Raw genomic sequence first — 19081 nt, forward strand, 5'->3', positions numbered from 1 at the left:
CGACCATACACATACACACACACACATACGCACTCATTCAAGAGAGAGACTCCAACCACCGCAGTATATGAGATGCTATTAATTTTCTTATAGTTTTTTTTTTTTTTCGCGAGTACGTAAATTCTCATCAGCGCTTGGGCGCGGACTCTCTCGCCGGGCGCTAATATTCATGGCGACATATTCTCATTACATCGTCTATATAGCGTACACGCGACGAGGAAAGGGAAACAAAAACAAACCGTCAAAGGTCGCGATACACGATATTCAATTATTTTATGAGACTAATTTCATCGTGAATATATTATAAGCGTAAAATCGTTCGCAAGCTATAAATGCATTTTTTTTTTTCAGGTAATTAATTTTCCGCTGTGCACATCGAAGAGTGGATGAAAAGCTCGCTCGGAAGCTCGCGTCCCTCGCTCTACCCTCTCTCTCTCTCTCTCTCTCTCTCTCTCTCTCTCTCTCTCTCTCGATCGTGTATTATATACACGATTATTATACATACGAAAGCAAATATTATTATACATTTATATGGCAAAAGCGATCGACTCGAGCCAATAATAATATCGTTCAATGCATGCGCAACATCCGGATCGCGTGCGTTTGTACCAATATATATAATGTTATTCTTTTTCCTCTATACACACACATATATATCGTCCACCAAAAGTATTTTTCCCATGTGTGCAACGACGAAAATTGCCGGGTTCCATCCTTGCGCGTTGTGAAAACGACCCGGGATGCAGAAATTTCGCTCGCGGCGTAGCAGTAGCGGTGCAGAGCTCGCTCGAGCGAGCCTGGCGCACACCACCGCGAACCCTACTACTACTACTGCCTGCATCACCGCAGAGCTGCTGCTGCTGCTGCTCGGCTAAAAGTTATATCGTCCGGCAACATCACTTTCACCGTTCCGTTGGTGCGTTTGCGGCCGGTTGTTTTCCTCTTTGGCGCGTACATATATACACACCGAGTCGTGTGCGGCGTGCCGCCCGCAATACGCGTCCGGCTATCGAGATACACGTAGTTGAGGTACTGTATGTATGTGTGGGTGCGTACAGAGTTGAAAGGTTTTTAATAACCACGACGAGGGGGTGTGTGTATGTGTGTGTGTGTGTATGACGAGTACGCAAACGGAATTGGTAAATCGATCGCGGAAAAAGCTCTCTCGCGACGTTCATAACGACGACGATCAAAAATATCGTTTTTTTTTCCTTTTTCATCCTCGAGTTTGAATAATTACGCTTGTATTTATTATGGATAAATTCATTCCTGGATAAAGATTTCGTGTCACGTTTTTTTTTTCTTCGTCTGCTTTTCTTGTCTCCGTCTACCTTTGAGCAAAAGTATTCGACTTCAAAGCCCGACGCGCGCGTACGTCGAGCGTTGCGCGCGGTACGACTGATTCAAAGACCCACTTTGCTTGTCCCAGTATCATAGTTCAGCACACATGTGTGTGCTGCTTATAGGAGAGCTGGAAAGAGCGGAGGTATGAAACTGAGAAGCGGTTATAGTTGCCTCGTTACGATAACGGATTCTTTTTTTTTGCCGCATAGTTATCTTCGATTGTTTAACGCAGGCTCGGTCGATCCACTTACATATCGTTGACGAAAGAAGTTGATATCGTCAACCGCGGAAAGCTCGATTAGAAGCTGTGTCGCGTGCGTGTACACGAAACGAAATCTTTCCCTCGCTACACCGCGTGCGCAATGCGGCACACGCTTGGGCGACATCGTTTGGCGCTTAACGCAATCAGCATTCCACGTTTAATGAGCCGCGCGCCCCAACCACCTTCCCTCCTTTCCACGATCCACCATGCTCTTACTCTCCGCTCTATAATGCGCCGTTTTATCGCTCGAATTTCTAGCGATACCCAAAGCGCGAAGTACTTTTATATCATGTATAATACCGCGCACATGTACACATTTAACGTTGATACAACTTTTCGCTCTCCCTCTGATTTTTACCCTATATATAATATATACAGCTGCACACGTACACTGCGGAGCTTTTTTTCCTTTTTCTCTCGTATACTCGTGTATACATAATCTCGCGATTTCTTTCTTTTTCAAGTTTGGCTTTTCCATCTCTCGCTCTCCCCCGCTCGCGTTATATACAATGTATAGCCACTCTTCGCTTTTGTTCCACGAGCGTATAATTTTCCGTTTGTATTTCTGATTTTACTTTCTTTCTATTTCTCCCTTCGTGGCTCTCGTGTATATATGTATGTATTCGGCGCGCCCCGCGTACTTTTTAATACGCCCGATACTCGCTCGCTCTCGCTCTTGGTTCTTGACCGGCGCGTATATAGCCTCGGCTACGTGCCCTTTCGAGGCCTCGACTTATTTCTCTTTCGTTTTCCCTGATTTTTCTTTTTCTTTTTCTTTTTTTTTTACTCCCTTCGCAGACGCCCTCTTTTTCTCTGCTTTCCCTCTTGCTCTCTCTCTCTCTCTCTCTCTCTCTCTTCTTTCGACCGTCCTTGCATACATATACACGGCGACGTATACGTTGTGTTTATTTTGCTGATTGGAGCTGAACTGCAAAAAAAAAAACGAAAAAAAAACCGAAAAAAATGAATAAAAAAAATTGCCCTGCCAGCCGTATATGTATACACTCGCAGAGTCGCGCAGCCAAAAGAAATCAAGGTATAGAGCCGAGAGAGAAAAGTGACCAGCTTTGAATACGGAATTCTTTTGCCGCGTGTGCACTCGGCGGGTGGTGATGGTGGTGGTGGTAGCTGCCACACAGCTCTCCATATTCGTTTATCCACGAATCTAAACCCGCAAAAATTTGATTATTCAAACGATTTTTATACTTTTGGAAAAACGTTTCCCGGCTCTGTGTGTGTGTGTGCGTCAGTGTATGCGACCGTACGAACGCCACCACCGCCACCACCGCCACCGTCCACGATATACATTCGACATGATACGTTTAACTTTTTCATATGCATACACCTTCCATACTTTCGAAAAATTATATGGGATCGAATGTCAATTCAATAAAATCAGGCGGGAAAGGGGGGGAGGTAAAAGAAAAGTTTTGGAATAAATCCGCACGAATCGAGAGCCGGTCCTGGTGCGCTCGATCGATTGAAGGTCTCCCTCTCTCACTCTCTCCATCTCTATCTCTCGTAATTACTGGACAAGCATTCGCTTTTCTCTTCCCTCCCCCCTAGCTCGATATATATATATATATATATCTATCTATGTATAATCCACTAAATAGAGAGAAAGAGAGAGAGAGAGAGAGAGGGGAATGGAGAGGGATTCGTGGCTATCGGTGCGCGATAATGCGATATTTACACACATTGACACACACATTTTACACACACGTTCACCTTCACATGTATATACGTATGTAGCAGGTCCAGCACTGCAGCATATATAGAAGCGGACTCGGCGCTAGTCGTTCGTTTTCAATGAGAGGAAGGTTTTGTCGCGCTGTTGGCTTTGTGCAGAGCCAGTGCGCTTACCGACTTTCTCTCTCTCTCTCTCTCTCTTTCCCTCTGTCTCTATCTCTATCCTACACGATGGAATTGAGTGCCGAAAAGTGTTTCAAAGCGATCGAAGCGTTAAAAAGTCCTCCTCCTCCCCCCCTCAGCTTCCTCACTTTCCTCACCTATATCCACACACACACATACAGTCGGAACATTTTGGACCGCGCCCTGTTGATCGCTCGCACACGTCGCCGTTGTCCTCCTCCTCCTGCTCTTCACGTGTCTTTTACGCATGGACGGATATGCATTTTTCGGGCGTGGGATATGGCTTATACATAAAAAGGCGCTCTCTCGCATCGACACGCTCATATACACACGTGTTCCGCTTTCTCTCTCTCGGCTTTTCGTTTGTTTTTCACGCGCTTTCGCAGCCGAGCTTTTCCCGCGAACTGACGCGATCATCTGTTTCCTTTTAGGCTTCCGGCTTAAGCCGAGATTTGCAATAGGCGAATAAAAAAAAAGCTTTTTTCCTAGCTTTCGAGCGCGCGCGCAGCAGTATATAGCAGCAGCGGAACATGTAGGAGATTTATCCTTTCGAGCAAAAAAAAAAAAAAGGAAAAAATACCATTGACGTATATTTGCGTACGCGAGAGCTGCACGAAAATGTTTCTGCCTATATTGGCTTGTTTGAAACGACAACTATAGACTTGTTTTTCCATCGCTCCACTCGCTCCGTCCCTCTTCCACCTCATTTTTTTCTCACCAACATAAGTATAAACGTGAGAATTTGCGAGTTGTTTTTTTTGCCTCTACCTCCTTTCCAATAATGCGCGTGCGTATACATTTGAAAAATATTCAAAATCGGGCGAATCAAACGTCACGGGAGCTCTAAAAGCTTTCGCGACACTCGCGTGTATCCCAAATATACTCAAGAAAGTAAACAAAAAATAAAAACGAAGGCAATTACACGACGAGAGCTCGAGAATCGAAAAGTATCCGAGGCCGGCGGTTATGCACGCGACGTGGCAAAGTGGGTGCGATTGTCTCCTCTTCTTCGAATCTTTTTCGCACTCGCCTATATGTATAAACCTGATCGACGCTCTCTCTCTCTCTCTCTCTCCCTTAATCGTCGCTGAAACTTCCTCTTTTATTTTTCCCAACGCCCATAATCCAAGTATTGTTCCCTCGATGGTCATTTTTTTCCTTCTCCTCATCCTCCTTCTTCTCTCGCTCTGGCAGGAGAAAAATTGTAGAAAAGCTTCGGCCGCGAGAGAGAAAGAGAAGCCCATTAGGATTACAGTCCGCGAGCGCGAGCTGCTAATTGATCAATATATACTATACTACCACAGGGGTGGGGGGGGCTAACGCACTATACCAGCCCTGCAGGTATTAACTCCCTCCTCTGCCCTATAGCTGCCCGCTGATGAGCTTTATCGCTCTGTTACATTTTTCGCCATTTTACCATATTACACGGCGAAGAAGTATAAAGGAGCGAGCTCGTGAGTTAAGCTCGAACGCGCGGAGCAATTTACTTTTGCTCCCCGACAAGCTGCAGCTTTAAAATAGATTAATTTACTCGTGTAGGATTCGAAAATTCGATGGGCGCCGATCCATAACTCGTGTCGAGCGTCATATTTCAACGAGCGCGTTCTCTGGCCTCGCTTCTCTTCTTTTGCTCTCGATGTTTACATATTGCAGCTGATTCTTCACAATTTGGAGTCGTTAAAGTATGAATCCTGTATGGCCGCGTTGAAGCTTGAATAATGCATTCGGAGCTGTATATTACCCGAGAATCAAGGATACGGAACGCGCTCGAGAATGCGCACGCCTATGCGATACAGGTAAGAAAAAGCTTATTCACAAGGGACCACGCGAAGATGCATCTCGAGGAGTCAACGGTCGAGAAAATGGGCTAGCTCGTCGTCGCTCCTCGTTCCGGAACCACGCGCAAGCTCTCCTACTCTCTCGCAAGCTGCTCTCTCGTATTAGTAAAATGCACGAGTAAGAGAGAGAGAGAGAGAGAGAAACAAAAGGCAGGCAGAGGAAGAATCGTTGTTTATGAATTTTTCAGCGAATGATCGAGCCTCGAGTGTCCATTAGCGAATGGCAAAAGTCACGCGCGCGAGGGTTAGAGGGGATGTACTTTAATATTTTTTCGTGTGTACATGGGAATTTCGTGACTATTACATATACGAACGGGAGCGACAATAAAGTTACAACTGTCAAAGAAGAGTAAAAGTTTTGCCCCGCGTCTTTGGGATACGAGCGCGAGAATGTAGCGTGTGTACCGTGCACATATATCGCACGTGGTATACACAAGGCGAGCAAATGGATATACCGGCATAGTGGCACTGGCAGCGGCCTCGAGAGAAGAAGTATAGAAGAAAGGAAGAGTTCACTCACTCGCGCGAAAGCATAAGCAATTCAATTTGTCTCACTCTCCTCTCTCTCTCGCAATCTCCTTTCTGTATACGTCTACCGCATTTGGATGTAAACAAGCAAAAAGACTCATGGCGCGAGCGAGCGAGCGTGTATCACGGATTTTCTTCGGCTTGTTTTTCTTACAGCCGACGGGGGGGAAGAAAAAAAGGTGCGAAGCGTCGCGCGCACACGCCTAAAAAATTGACAAATAAGTCTGCGAGCTGCCGCGCGAGTAGAGCGCGAGTGGCTTACACAAGGGGGAAAGAGATAAGAGGCTAACTGGCAAACACCGAGAGAGGTTATTTTACCATTAGGCAAAATGTTCTTTTATCGTAAAAAAAAATGAGAGAATAAAAAAAGGAAGAAAAAAAGTATCGAAAAAGAAGAAAGAGCGAGCTTGTTAAACATCTATTATTATAAGTCGTACGAGCTGGAGGGAAGAAGCAAGAAAAGAGATTGATTTAAAAGGAAAAAATTTTAAATTGACAGTGCGAAGGAGAGAGATCGAGCGTGCAAACCACGGGTATCGTTTAATGATGAAGACAATGGCAGTTGTGCTTCGAAGAGCCAGACAGGCAGGCAGCGAGCGTAAAAAAGCCGATAATGCCGTAAGATGGCGAGAAAGAGTGAGGGAAAAGGTGGAGTGGCTATATACAAAGCAAAATATGCTTGCCGTCAAAACAAAAGTAATCTTTCGCAAGCAAGAGGCTAAAAAAGTATCGCAAAATCGAATCATTACAGTCAATATATCTCAACGATATCGCTGTATACACACGACTCGCGTATACATCGGCAACTTATATACGTGCGTATATTATGTGCCAGACGCTTGTCAAACACGTCAAAGCTTTTTCTGGAGCTTTAAAGCTCGAGTCTGTTGCTGCTGCTACTACGCGCGCTTCAGCTGTCTTTAACGAGTCTCGCTTATACATCGCGGCTGCTGTTGCCTCCATTAAAATGATGAAATAATGTTTGCGATGGTAAGTGCCTCGCGGCTGATACATAATATATACATGTATATAATGTACCCCGAGCGGGACCCGCACGCACCGGGTGAATCAAATCCTTGGCTCTTTCTTCGCGCTTACAAGCGCGGGCGCGTGTCTTCGAAGCTTTTAAAGAAACTCGATGTAATGTAAATCGGGACCTCTTGGGGGATAGCGAAATTGCCACTCTCTGTTGCAGCCTGAAATAAGCTACTGTTGCATCGCGTATACGTGCATACAGTCGTTCTATCTGTTTATACAATTATTATCAGGGTGCAGCCAAATATGGTTTTTTTTTTATTTCTCGAAACACGACACGGGATACTTGGGAGTGAAACATTTTTTTCTTCCTTTCGTCGACTGCATCTATAACCTAATTCACAATGGTCCACTTGAAAAACCAAACCCCAAGAGCAAACTTACATCCGAGCAATAATAGCGTTGGCTCGGCTTTATCGGCGTGCCACACACTCGTACTCGAACGTCCGCATACATGTACACGCTATACACGTGTGTTTGCGGCTTTGCAAGCTCTAGTAGAGTATACATAGTACCTATACACCTATACCCTTTCGATCTGTACAGTGCGCAGCTTTGGTGCTGTACAGAAAAGCTCGTTGGCCAGCCAAGAGTCTCTCGCACGAGCTTGTTTGCTCTATTATCGTACAGTATACACTGAGACGCGCATACAGACGCCACCCTGTGAACTTGTTTGACTTTCCAGCGCGGTGCTATTTCTCTCGCGCTCGATTCTATGCGTATATCTGCATCGATGATCGGAAGATGAAATAATAATGTGTTTTCTGTAAGTGCTCACGGCTCGTCGGATCATCGAAGTTCTCCAAAATCGTGCATGCTCGTGCTCGTTCGAATATTACACTCTGCAAATTAATAAATCGTACAAAGCTTCGCACGGCCAGCGGATAAACAATTATTGCGCGATAAATTTCTCGTACGGATGTACACACGATCGAAGCGTAAAGCTGCGCGATTTTACACTCTGCGCGTCGAGAGCTTTAAGTTCAACGCGTGTGTGAAGGGAGAAGGAGGAGGAGGAGGCGTCGGCGAGAGTGAAATTTATATACAATATAGCCGACTTTAGCGCGTACAACCTCAGCCATTGTGGCTCTTTCTCTATATATACGGTCGACTTTGCGCTTGCAACGTCTTAATAATACAAGCCCGAGCTACTCGTTCCTTCGCGCGCGCGCGCCAACTGTATCTTATATACGTATATTGCATACATATAAACGCTACTGTATACGCTGCATTGCTCTCGCCAAGTTCATTACTCATTCTCGTTCGTAGCTCGAGAGAAAGAGAAAGAGAGAGAAAGGATATAGAACGGCTAAGGTGAACGAAGAGAAAACACAGCGCACAGTAGTACAAAACAGTTTCACCTAGTGGATAGAACGAACCTCGTGCGGATAGGCTCGTGTGGGTGTCTGTGTGCGCATTACCTTTCGGTCTCTCATCGTCTCTGGAAATTTGTGTACGCCCACGTGCTCATGTACGCCGTTAGATGTCAAACAACCCACAAGTGCTATAAAAATTTAGAAAGTGTATGAATTGGCCAGTATGTGATCATTCTGTGAAAGACATCCTGAGTATTGTTGGCACGAAGAAATCATTTGAAAAATTAGATTATATGGGTAGATAGTATGGCCATTTTTCCAACCCCCCGTTGAGTTGAGTTATACAATTATTTTTACTTTACCACTTGCAGATTTACCCAAAAAAGTACTCGCCATCTAGTGGCAAAGACTTGAAGTGGTATTAAATGCTGATTCAAATGTGCCGAAACATTCACATTGTCACTTTCCAGTCATTTAAACTGCGTTTAATATTGGTAAGGTAATTGAAACAGAGAATTAGTTATAAACAAACGTTTTGAATGATCGGTTATTGTTTATTAGTCCATTATAAACATTGAGCATTTCTACGCAACGCATAAGTACACGAAAAAAATAACGTGCATGCATGAGGCCATGCGACTTTGACTGTCAGTATTTTATAAAAAATGAAAATAAAATGATCTTCTCAAGAGCCTCGATAAAAACTGGAGTCGTTTTCGTGAACAAGCGTTCACCCGAACTATCTGTACATTCTCATTCGCATTCGCAATAGAACGACTCGAAACTATAAAAAATGGTTTGTATTACGTTGCATCCCAAAATTTCAAAAGCCTTACGTATACAGTTACCAATTAATTAACTTAGTCCCAACGCTCGGAGTAAATAATTTAATTAGACTCGAAAGACACGAGTATTTCATTTAAGTGGGCGATTGTGCAGCACCGACAGAGAGTGAAAGAGAGAGAGAGAGAGAAGGAGGATGGTAGAGACGCCACAGCCGCTGCTCCTCTGTGTTTAGTTTGGTGTCGCGATGTTGCTGCTGCTGCTCACAAGCACTAAAGGGAAGTTTGTGCGCGCCTCCTTATGTCTTTCTCTCCTAGTCAGTCGCGTATATATACGTATACACACACAGATACACACACACACACACATACAAGTTCTCCCTGCGGTATTGCTATTCGCAAGACCACAAGTTTCTCGTGTCGCGCGCTTAAGCCAAGAGGGACCACTAATGCTAAAGTCCTCCTCCCCCCGCCGCCTCGTCCCTCCCTCGCCACTAGGCTACACGCTTCTCTGCGGGAGGACTTCGATCTCATGGCTTTATATATATATAGCGTGTACACACATATACACACACACACACACACACACAAGGTCGTCGTTGTCGGTGCTTACGAGCTTCACGCTTGCACTTCGGGATCACTCTAATTGTCATTAAGAGCAAAGTCTCCGCACCGCATCTCTCTCTCTCGCTCTATATCTGCTATGTTTCCATAAACTTCTTGTGACTATTTGTGGTGTATAGCTCTGCTGCGATGGTGGATGAAGGAGCCTTGCTGGGATGTTTCCTTATATATAAATATATTTATTCAGCATATATAGCTCGATCGAAGCAGAAGGATGGAGGATGTCGAATCAAGTAGATGCACGCGCAGTCGCTATCGTTTCATTATGCATGCGTTATGTTAAACACCTCGATCTTCTCTTGTATTTTATTTTATTTTTTCCTTTTTTCGAGGACAAATAATTTTCTAATCTATATACCGTGTGCCACGGACGAAATGCGCCGAATTTATTCCGCTGTGTATTCTCTCCTATCGGGGAGCAGCGCGATCATATACATTTTTTTGACCGGAATCCAATCTTGCCGCCCCCCCCCCCCCCCACCGGCATAATGATATACGAAATCGTCCTTTTGAAATCAATACATAAACACGAGCTTGCGTCGCATAATGCTCGGTAACAAGAGCAGAAAAGCAGACGCGAATCTGATAATGCATCGGGCGATACACATACACACGAAAAGCACACACAGCGACCGGCATCGAGCGAAAAAAAGAATCGCCAAAAGTCCGATAAAGCTCCGCGGTGTATGCGAACTTGCGGTACACACACAGAGTACAAAACCGATGTACGAAAAAAAGAAGGGCCGAGTTTTGGTAGTTCTCCAAATGTCTCGGGCGCGCAGGGAGGACCAATTCAATTTTGTCGCGCGTCGTGCACACGTATTTACAAGAGAGAGGGAGAGCGAGAGTAGACGCCATACGGCAGCGCGACATTTTTCACTCTATATACGCCGGGCTGCACTGCACTGCACTGCTACCACGCCGTGTATAAATCGATTAAATCTACTTGCTTAAATATAAAGCTCTCTCTCTCTCTTTTTCATGTAGAGAGCTAGAGAAGGTCATTGGAATTCACGAATATTGCGAGCGCAGTCTCCATACATTTATAGATGGCTGCTACTACAAGAGCGCAGGGGTGCGAGGTGTACTAGCGGTGCGGGTACGCGCGTTTTACGAGGTAAGCGCGAGCTTAAAATGCGAAAAGCAATTCAAATGTACCTCATCTCCCTCTCACTCTCTGTTCTCTCTCTCTCTCTCTCGGCAGTTACTGAAGAGGGTCGACGCGAGCACTGTACTCGTGTACGTGCGCGCGCGCGCGCGTGTGTGTGTGTGTGTGCGAGAGGAAAATCTCTCGCGTCGCTTTGAAAGTCTACACGGCGCGTCATCAAGCCCTTTTCCACGCTTCGTTTCGTTGCGGTGCGCGCGCGCGCGTTCGTTTTAACGAATGCGCGAGATTCATTGAAGGATCTCATTAAAAATCAAGTGTCATGGAGAGAGCGAGCGCGATATATATAGCGTAAAGAGTAGCGAGGCACGGACAGAGATAACATCGACGCGTACGTGGCTGGTTTTTTTTCCCATATCTCTCTCGCTCGAAACACGTTGAAGTTTTCCTGCAATTAGCGCGCGACGTCGAAAACTAAGTCTCGAACGCCGTTACCGTACGTACGTACGCATATAATTTGACATGGATATAACGCGAATGTATATGTACGTATACGTAAATCTGGAAAAAAAAGAGGCCAGAGATATGAAAATTTTTGTATAAAAGAAAACACTCACTTTGTACGATCCTAAATTTTTCACTGTACAGGCGAGCTTCACGTCCCTGCCAGCCGGCATTGTGATGTTGCCGATCTCTTTCACGAATTCCGGCTCCAGAATCGTCGGCGCTGCAAAAGACAAAAAGACACGGGTATGGTTAGAAAAACGAATTCATTTCGCAGTTTCTGAGGCATTGATGAAAATTTTTCGTAAAAAAAATAGTAAATAAATAAACAAAAGCTACATCATCAAATTTTGTATCTCATGTGGCTGTCTACTATCAAGGATAAAACATTCTCTAATACATATTTATAAAAATATACACTCGACGCGTAGGATTTTTTGTCGCTCGAGTTCCAGTGCATGAAACTAGACACACACACACACACACACACGCACACGAGGCACATTATACGTTCTCGCGTACGTATCCAGTATACATATCCAGAAAGGACAAAGAAAAGTCTCTCGCGGATGATGACAAAGCTAAGAAAGCAGCGGCAAAAAAAGGCGCAGTGTCGGATATTCGATGCAACTGGTGTAGCGTATACTACACACACACAATGTCACGCGTGGCGCACGCAAAGCTCTACACCCTCGACGAGAGCTTATACAGAGAGAAAGCAGTAGTGGAAGTGGCAGTGGTAGTCGACAGTCGTCTTAGAAAGTCACTTTAAATCCTTTCTTATACGGTAGAAGGGATGAGACACTTTCACGGGGGGGGTTCTTCTTCTTTTTTTTTTTTTTCTATTCGCTCCGAGGCGAATCGAAGCGACTACTACTTCACTTGGTATGAGAGAGGCGTGAGAGAGAGAGAGAGAGAGAGAGGAAAAGAGAGGCAGAAAGACTACTAAGGAATTCTCTTTGGGACACTGCCATTGACTCGAACTATATTTATACATGGCTTATGTTATCCTCGAGTATATGTATGCGGCGCGTCTCTTCGCTTTCGAGTTTTTATTTCTACGTATACTCTTATACATATTATATTCGCACACACATGCATTCATAATACTTAAAGCAGGAGAGAGAGAAAAAAATCTGAAAAAGAAAAAAAAATCGGGTCGCATCCGATTAATTAATTATAAGATTCGTTATCATAACGAAGGCGGCAGCCGTGATAATGGCCACACACAGCGTAATAATAACAAATATTATTTAAGATATCGTCGCGTCGCTCTCGCGATCTCGAGGCTTCTAATTATCGATATACCCATATTCAGCGCGGGCTTCTCACGATACATACCATCCGTCAAAGCTCGCGACGAAATATCTTCATTAAAGTTCGCGTGTACGCGCGCGTGTGGGGGCAAAGATATACACGCCGCGTTAAATTTTAATTACATTTCTCGCGGCGTCGATTCAAAGACACGCGTGTTACGTATGTAGTACGACGATCCGGAACGAGTACGTACATCGTGCGCTTCGGTGATTATATACGTCCCGCCGATGTCGACGACGACGACAACGACGACGACGACGACGTAATTATTAAAGCCCAGCGCCAAAACCATCTCTTGCTCGCAGCGATCCCGTCCCGAGCGCGAGTGGGTGCGGGCGAGCTTTCACGATATTATACAGGGAAAGACTCGAGACGTCGTCGTTTTCTTTTTAGCGAGCTCTACTTTCCAAGAAATCGTGTGCATTATATCGAGTCTTTGATTATATCCAGAAATTTTTTTTTTCCAACTATCATCTCCGGATGATTGCTAAGCGCAGTGACGGATCTCTGATACGTTGACCTTAATGAAGCTAGCTTTTAATAGGCCGCGGGAGCTTTCATCCGAGATTTATATATACTTCGCTGAGTGATGTGTGTCAATAACGAAATTTCATTCGCGTTGCGCGCGCCTTTGAAGAAAATCGTCGCAAACGAGCTTTTCTTGAATAAAGTAGGCTTCTCCCCTCGACCGCATTAAAGCGTCATAATTCTATACTCGAAGAGCGGCGCGCATTATTTGTCTATAAATAATAAATCTCATCCCCCGGAGAGAGAGAGAGAGAGAGAGAGAGAGAGAGAGAGAGAGAGACCGAGAGAAAGAGAGGCAGCTGCTGCACTCCTCTGCGCTTTTGCTCTTCTTCGAGCTTCAGAGAGAATAAGAGGACTCCGAGAGCGCGCGAGCGGAGAGGAAAAAAATTGCCAGCATCAGCAATTTTCCAAGGAACTGAGAGAGAGAGAGAGAGAGAGAGAGAGAGAGAGAGAGAGAAGAAAAAAAAAATAGATAGCCATAAGCTCGTACAAGTTGATTTTCTTTTTCTTTTTCTTCCACTTCTTACCAATCATCGCGTTGTGTACGCAAGATTTATTTTTACAACTTTGCGATAACGAGAAAACAAGTTTTTTCGAGACAAAAGTCTGCAAGATCGTCTGCATCTGAGCAATTTTATACCGCATCGAACGATTTAATATTTCCAAGGTCTCGATAAGAGCGATCGTTAATTCTCGAAATTTATCGACGAGCGACGAATTAGTGCCCCGATCGCTATCTATATGATTAGTCGAACTTGGGAAAAGCTCGCGATTATTCGCGAGTAAAAGCTTTATACGATTCGATATATCCTCGAACGATTAGGAATCTCGAGACGATTGCTTGGCGCACTGGGGTAAAACGAGGAAGTAGAAAAAATAATAATTTTCCCATCGCGAGCTCGGTATTCGATTATTTTGACCATTACACTCGCGTGCGCGGGAAATTTCCCTTGGGTGAGGACGAGAAGGCACACACACACACACTGCCTCTCCCAAGCTCGCGTGTAAATATACCCATTACAAAGCCAAAAAAAATAATAATAATAAAATAAAGCTTCGAAAGAAAACAGCTCGTTCGAAGGAATATAAGGAAAATCAGCGGAGCGAGATTTTTTCTTTTTTTTTTTTTTTCATTAAATCGCGATTGCCATCGTCATAGTCTAAGCGAAAGATCTTCTAGCAAGATGGACCGTTTCATCAGGAATGCATGGGCTTTTTTCCCCCCGTATTATTTCCTTCGACTTTTTTTTTCTTTTTTTTGCTGCTGCTACTGCTGCTGCTTGCAATCGAGAAAAATCCGTGCCAATGCACTCACATCTCCCCCACGATAAGGCCTCCAATATAATACTTTATCTCGATTCAAGAACGCCAAGGAGGGCGGGTCGGTGTACGTATATATACACACACCGAGTTGCGAGATTTCTCAGGCTGCGCCACCGCCGCCGACGTCGTTGTTGCCCGTGCGGTGCTAGTATATATAGTTACTGCGGCCTCGAGTAAAGGAGATCTAGAAAAATGTCCTTGTGTATGTTATTTCGCGAAAGGAGGTGGAGACCGCCAACGCCACCACGACGAAAAGCAATCGAGCTGAATTTACTTTTCTTACCCCCCGAAAATCCGATAAACGAAGATGGACAAGCGGCGCGGACGCGAGGATAATACATATATAGAGAAAAAAAAAAAAGAAGAAGTGACAGAAAAAGCAGGAAAAGGGTCAACGTACCGTATCGTGTACGAGAGCTGTACGCTTCCTCGCTTTCTCTCATAATTCATAAATCGAGCGTAGTGTAAAAAGATTATCAGAGTTTTAAGCCTTGTCATCGCGCGCTCATCGCGTGATTTATTTCACGTGCTCGAAGCCATAATGAAAAAAAAAAAAGGAAAAAAAAAAGAAGAAAACAAAAGCGAATAGCCGATAAGCCGTGAGCGCGCGCGTGGTGTGACATTAGGTCTTTTTGCGGTGTACTGCACACCGCCGCGCCAGCGCCCACCAAAGCCCGACACTACGACGACGACGACAAGATGAGATTAAGCCAAAGTTCGCCGGCCTCCATCATCTCGCTCTTTGCTCCCTTATTCTTCGCCTTCATCTTCACCTTGGGCTTGAAACAGCTCTTCGAGTGACTCTTGTCGCGCGCGAGTGCAAGCCCGTAGTTCTTCTCTTTCTCTCTCTCTCTCTCGCTCTCTCGACGAGACGAGAGTGAGAGAGAGGAGCTTGTGCGAGCAAGAGTATATATACGAATGTAATTCTAGTACTTGTGCACAAGCCAAGCCAAACACTTGCCATTGTTAGCGCTTAACTCACTTAGCTGCGAGCGGCACCCCCGCCCCCCTTCGTACTCTGCGTTACCGTATAGCTCCTTTATTCTACACGTATATAAATTCGCGTATATATGTGCAAGTCTGGACTTGACACTGCGCTACAATTATTTCTTTTTCTCTCTCATTATGCGAGAGAGCTTGCGATGTAATCAAATTTGCTCTTTTCCGGTGTTTGTTTATTTATTTTTTTTCGAGCTTCACGCGTGTACGGTTGTCTCACTGTTGCAGTAAACTTTATGGTAAAATTAGAGAGGTGTCCACTTTTAGAGGAGTTGTTCTTTTTAGAAACAAAATGAAATTATTTAATAGTTATTTATTTTGATTTGGCATACAATAATGTTCAATATGTTAAGCGCCTTTTAAAAGACCCACACTCAAAAAGTGTTTCAAAAATTATAAATTAGTTTTCAGCAACTTTGACGACGATAATAACACTTTCAGTCTCCACCACTAGATGGCGAATGCCTATATCTGCAAATCTACAAATGGAAAATTAAAATTAAATGTATAAATGAAAGCCCTATAACTATTTTGCTAAGTACTTGCAATTATTATGGGAGGTACGATAAGTCTTCTCAACGCCATTAAATCGATCATTTTAACTTTTTCCCAAAAATCTTCGCAATCAAAGCGATCACGAGTACAGTAACAACTACGCTTTTAAAAGAAAGCAAAATGCACGAAAGAGAAACAGAAACGAAGTCACTTTTAATCCAAGTATTCAAATGCGCACGCGTTCTTCTTCTCCTTTTTTTTTCTTCTACTCTCCCATTCGAAGTTCACTTTGCTAAGCGATTGTTGCAATGGCCTCGAGTTCCTTTCTCACTCTATATACATAGTCCATGGTTTGTACTCGCTGTGCGCGACACACAAAGAGAGAGAGAGAGAGAGAGAGAGAGGAATGGAATCGCGCGAGAATCAACGAATTCTCCGGCGCCTTTCATTCGCGCCCTCTCTTTACCCACACATACACACGCACACACGTACGTACTCGTTATTCTCTCTCTCTCTCTCACTTTCGATAGAAAGTTCGCAAAGTGCTTTTCAACGCTTTGGGCTTGAAAGCGAGTATATGCGTGCGTAGATCGGGTCGTTTGATTTACCGCACGCGCCATGCTCCTGCATATACAGTTGGGAAAGAGAGCAAGCGAGAGAGAGAGAGCTAACGCGGCACCGAGCTAACGGAAATCGTTTTCAAGGTTATGGCTCCCATTAACTTTTTTTTTTTCACCCTCGTCCTCTCTCGTTTATTAGTCCTTTTTTTTCTGCCTCAAAGTCGTTTGAATAATAATTGCGCGTACTATGCTTCACGCAGCGAACCACCCGTTCCACGCCGAGTTCAATCAATTATTAACGTTCTCTCTCGCTGGCATGGATCGTTTTTCCGGACGACGTTCTCGATATAATAACGCCGCGCTGCCCCTAGCATGCCGCGTCTAGCGATAAGCGCACATCAACTGCCCGAGAGCTGCTGCTGGGTAGTATAGGCTATATGCGGCTCAATTTTTGAATTTCCGGACCGGTGCGGTCGGCAAACCATCCTGTCCGTGCGCGCAAGCTCATGGGCAACGTCATTCGCACACACACATACACACGTGTCCCCTTTTTTGCTAACGTGAACTTAATCTCCGGTCTGTGAGTAGTTGTAGCATAGCCGAAGCTTGCAGCTGACTGCCTATATAAATGCACACACGCGTATATCCAAGGATCGCGTAATAAAGCTGCAAACTTCGATTGGTCATCTCAAGAACAAATAAATCGAAATACAGCGACGACGAGGCGAGCTTGGCACTAATCCATAAACGTCGAGTTCACCGATATATGTATCAAGCGGGCGAGATTATAACGTCGAGCAAAAATGAAAATCACGCAGGACGGGTATGCACACGTAAAAGCTCGACTTATACGACGCGACGAATATAGCGTGCTTGAGTGGGAAAACTGTTTAGCGCAAAAAAGTTTTCGATACCTCGGCGCGTAGTAAACGTCAAACGTGGAAAAAATTATACACGAGTAGAAAAGCGCGTACAGTGGTACATCCTCGAGACGTTTGGTGGGGAGAGCGTAATGTTCTTTTTATTCGTGAATTAACGCAGCGCCTTAACTCTCCGTAAGGAAACCGAGCACGCGCGCATACGCCCCGAAGCGACGAATTGGCAAAATAGGACCTTATCTTAATGAACTGCCGCTGCGGCTACTACTACTACAAATACTTCTACTTCTTCTGCTGCTGCCACGTGATTTTCTAAGATTTCTCGAATGCCGTCGTTAAACGGCGAGATCGCTGCAGCACCAGTTTGTTATTATTATTATAAATTCATAGATGCGTATACACAGCGAAAGCTCGTGCGTAAGGAAACGTTTTATTGCTTGATAAAGGTCCTCTCCCTACCCGTGATTTTATAGGTTACAATAATACCAGCAACGTCGTATCCGAGGAACAAGAGCTTTTCTTTTCGTGAAAAATTCACCGTCGTGTATACGCAAATTGTCACACTCGTGCATCGCTCGCGAGACTCGTCTTTCTCGTCGTCGTCGTATCCCAATGGTGTGTCGGGGCTGAACAGAAGCAGCACTTCCTCCTCCTATAGCCTGGGCGCGTATATCCTTATAGTACACGCCGAAAGAGAGCGAGAGAGAGACTAAAACGACACAGTCGTAAATCCGCCGCGTCTTGAATTTCCATTTGCTCTCGTGCGCTGCTGCTTCTCTCTCACACACGCTATCCCCCGCATACCCCCCTCAGTATACACGTGTATTACCGCTGCGTGCCGCGCGCGCATATATTCACGCCGTCGTATGTATATTTATACGGGCGCGTCGTCGTCGGCGGCGGTACGTATCGTAGGAAAATACAGCGAAAACGTGTGTAAAACGAGGTGGCGTCGCACATATATACCCAGTGCGTCAATTGTCAAACTCACACACACACACACACACATCCAGTCTGTCGCTAGCGCAGCTCCCACCTTCGCCGGAGGTTAATCGATTTTAATTTCCTGTAAACGCTTTGGCTTTTATCTCGTGCTCCTCGCTGTACGACGACGAGAGCAGTTTTGTCCCTTTGCTAAACATTGAGAGAACCGATCGCTTTATGCGCTGCTCCAAGAGAGAAAGAGAGAGAGAGAGAGAGAGAGTGAGAGAGTGAGAGAAAATAAAGTTTATACCCAAGTCGGCCAAATTGAATATCCGATGTTGCGGAAGACGGCGACGCGAACATGTAAAAGTGTGTGTATGTACGTGTGTACGTGAACATGCATATATAGAGATTTCGTCGAGCACGAGCGATCGCGCGTCGGAAGCACGTATACATATCGTATACACAAGCGCACCGCAGTCTTATGAAAATAATCGAGAAAAATTCGCAAACGTCGACGCTTCGATCATGATTAAGGTACGAAAAAAGCTCGGTATAGGTATCGTAGAAGAGCTGTAAATACGATGGGACTCGGTCCGAGATATTACGCTCGCAGAGCCAATCACGTCGCGAATCTCGAGCTCTTACGTAAACAAAGATCCATTGTTTCTATACACGGTACGTTTAACGCGCGCCGAAGAAAAATCAACGAAATACGCCTGGCAGTGCGGCTGCAGCGGCCCCTATTACGTACACACACAGTAAGTATAACGAGGGGGAATTTCAATAAGCATCGCAGGGGCCATTTGGTAGTCCAGGCGCGCGTCCAGACAAAAGACATCCAAGC

At 44.9% G+C, this 19081-nt stretch overlaps 1 protein-coding gene across 1 annotated transcript in view; it reads right to left on the reverse strand.

Annotated features, from left to right (window-relative positions):
* The window catches only part of LOC111694006 (lachesin-like), a 96053-nt gene that overhangs the window by 53115 nt on the left and 23857 nt on the right, over positions 1 to 19081 (reverse strand). The window contains exon 2 of the mRNA XM_023460469.1: positions 11324 to 11433. Within this exon, the coding sequence (XP_023316237.1) occupies positions 11324 to 11383 (60 nt within the window). The 5' untranslated portion in view covers positions 11384 to 11433. The remainder of the gene's footprint in view (positions 1 to 11323; positions 11434 to 19081) is intronic.

Source organism: Trichogramma pretiosum, unplaced genomic scaffold (genome assembly GCF_000599845.2).
Source record: "Trichogramma pretiosum strain Unisexual culture from Peru unplaced genomic scaffold, Tpre_2.0 scaffold50, whole genome shotgun sequence".
In the NCBI taxonomy this organism is placed as follows: domain Eukaryota; kingdom Metazoa; phylum Arthropoda; class Insecta; order Hymenoptera; family Trichogrammatidae; genus Trichogramma; species Trichogramma pretiosum.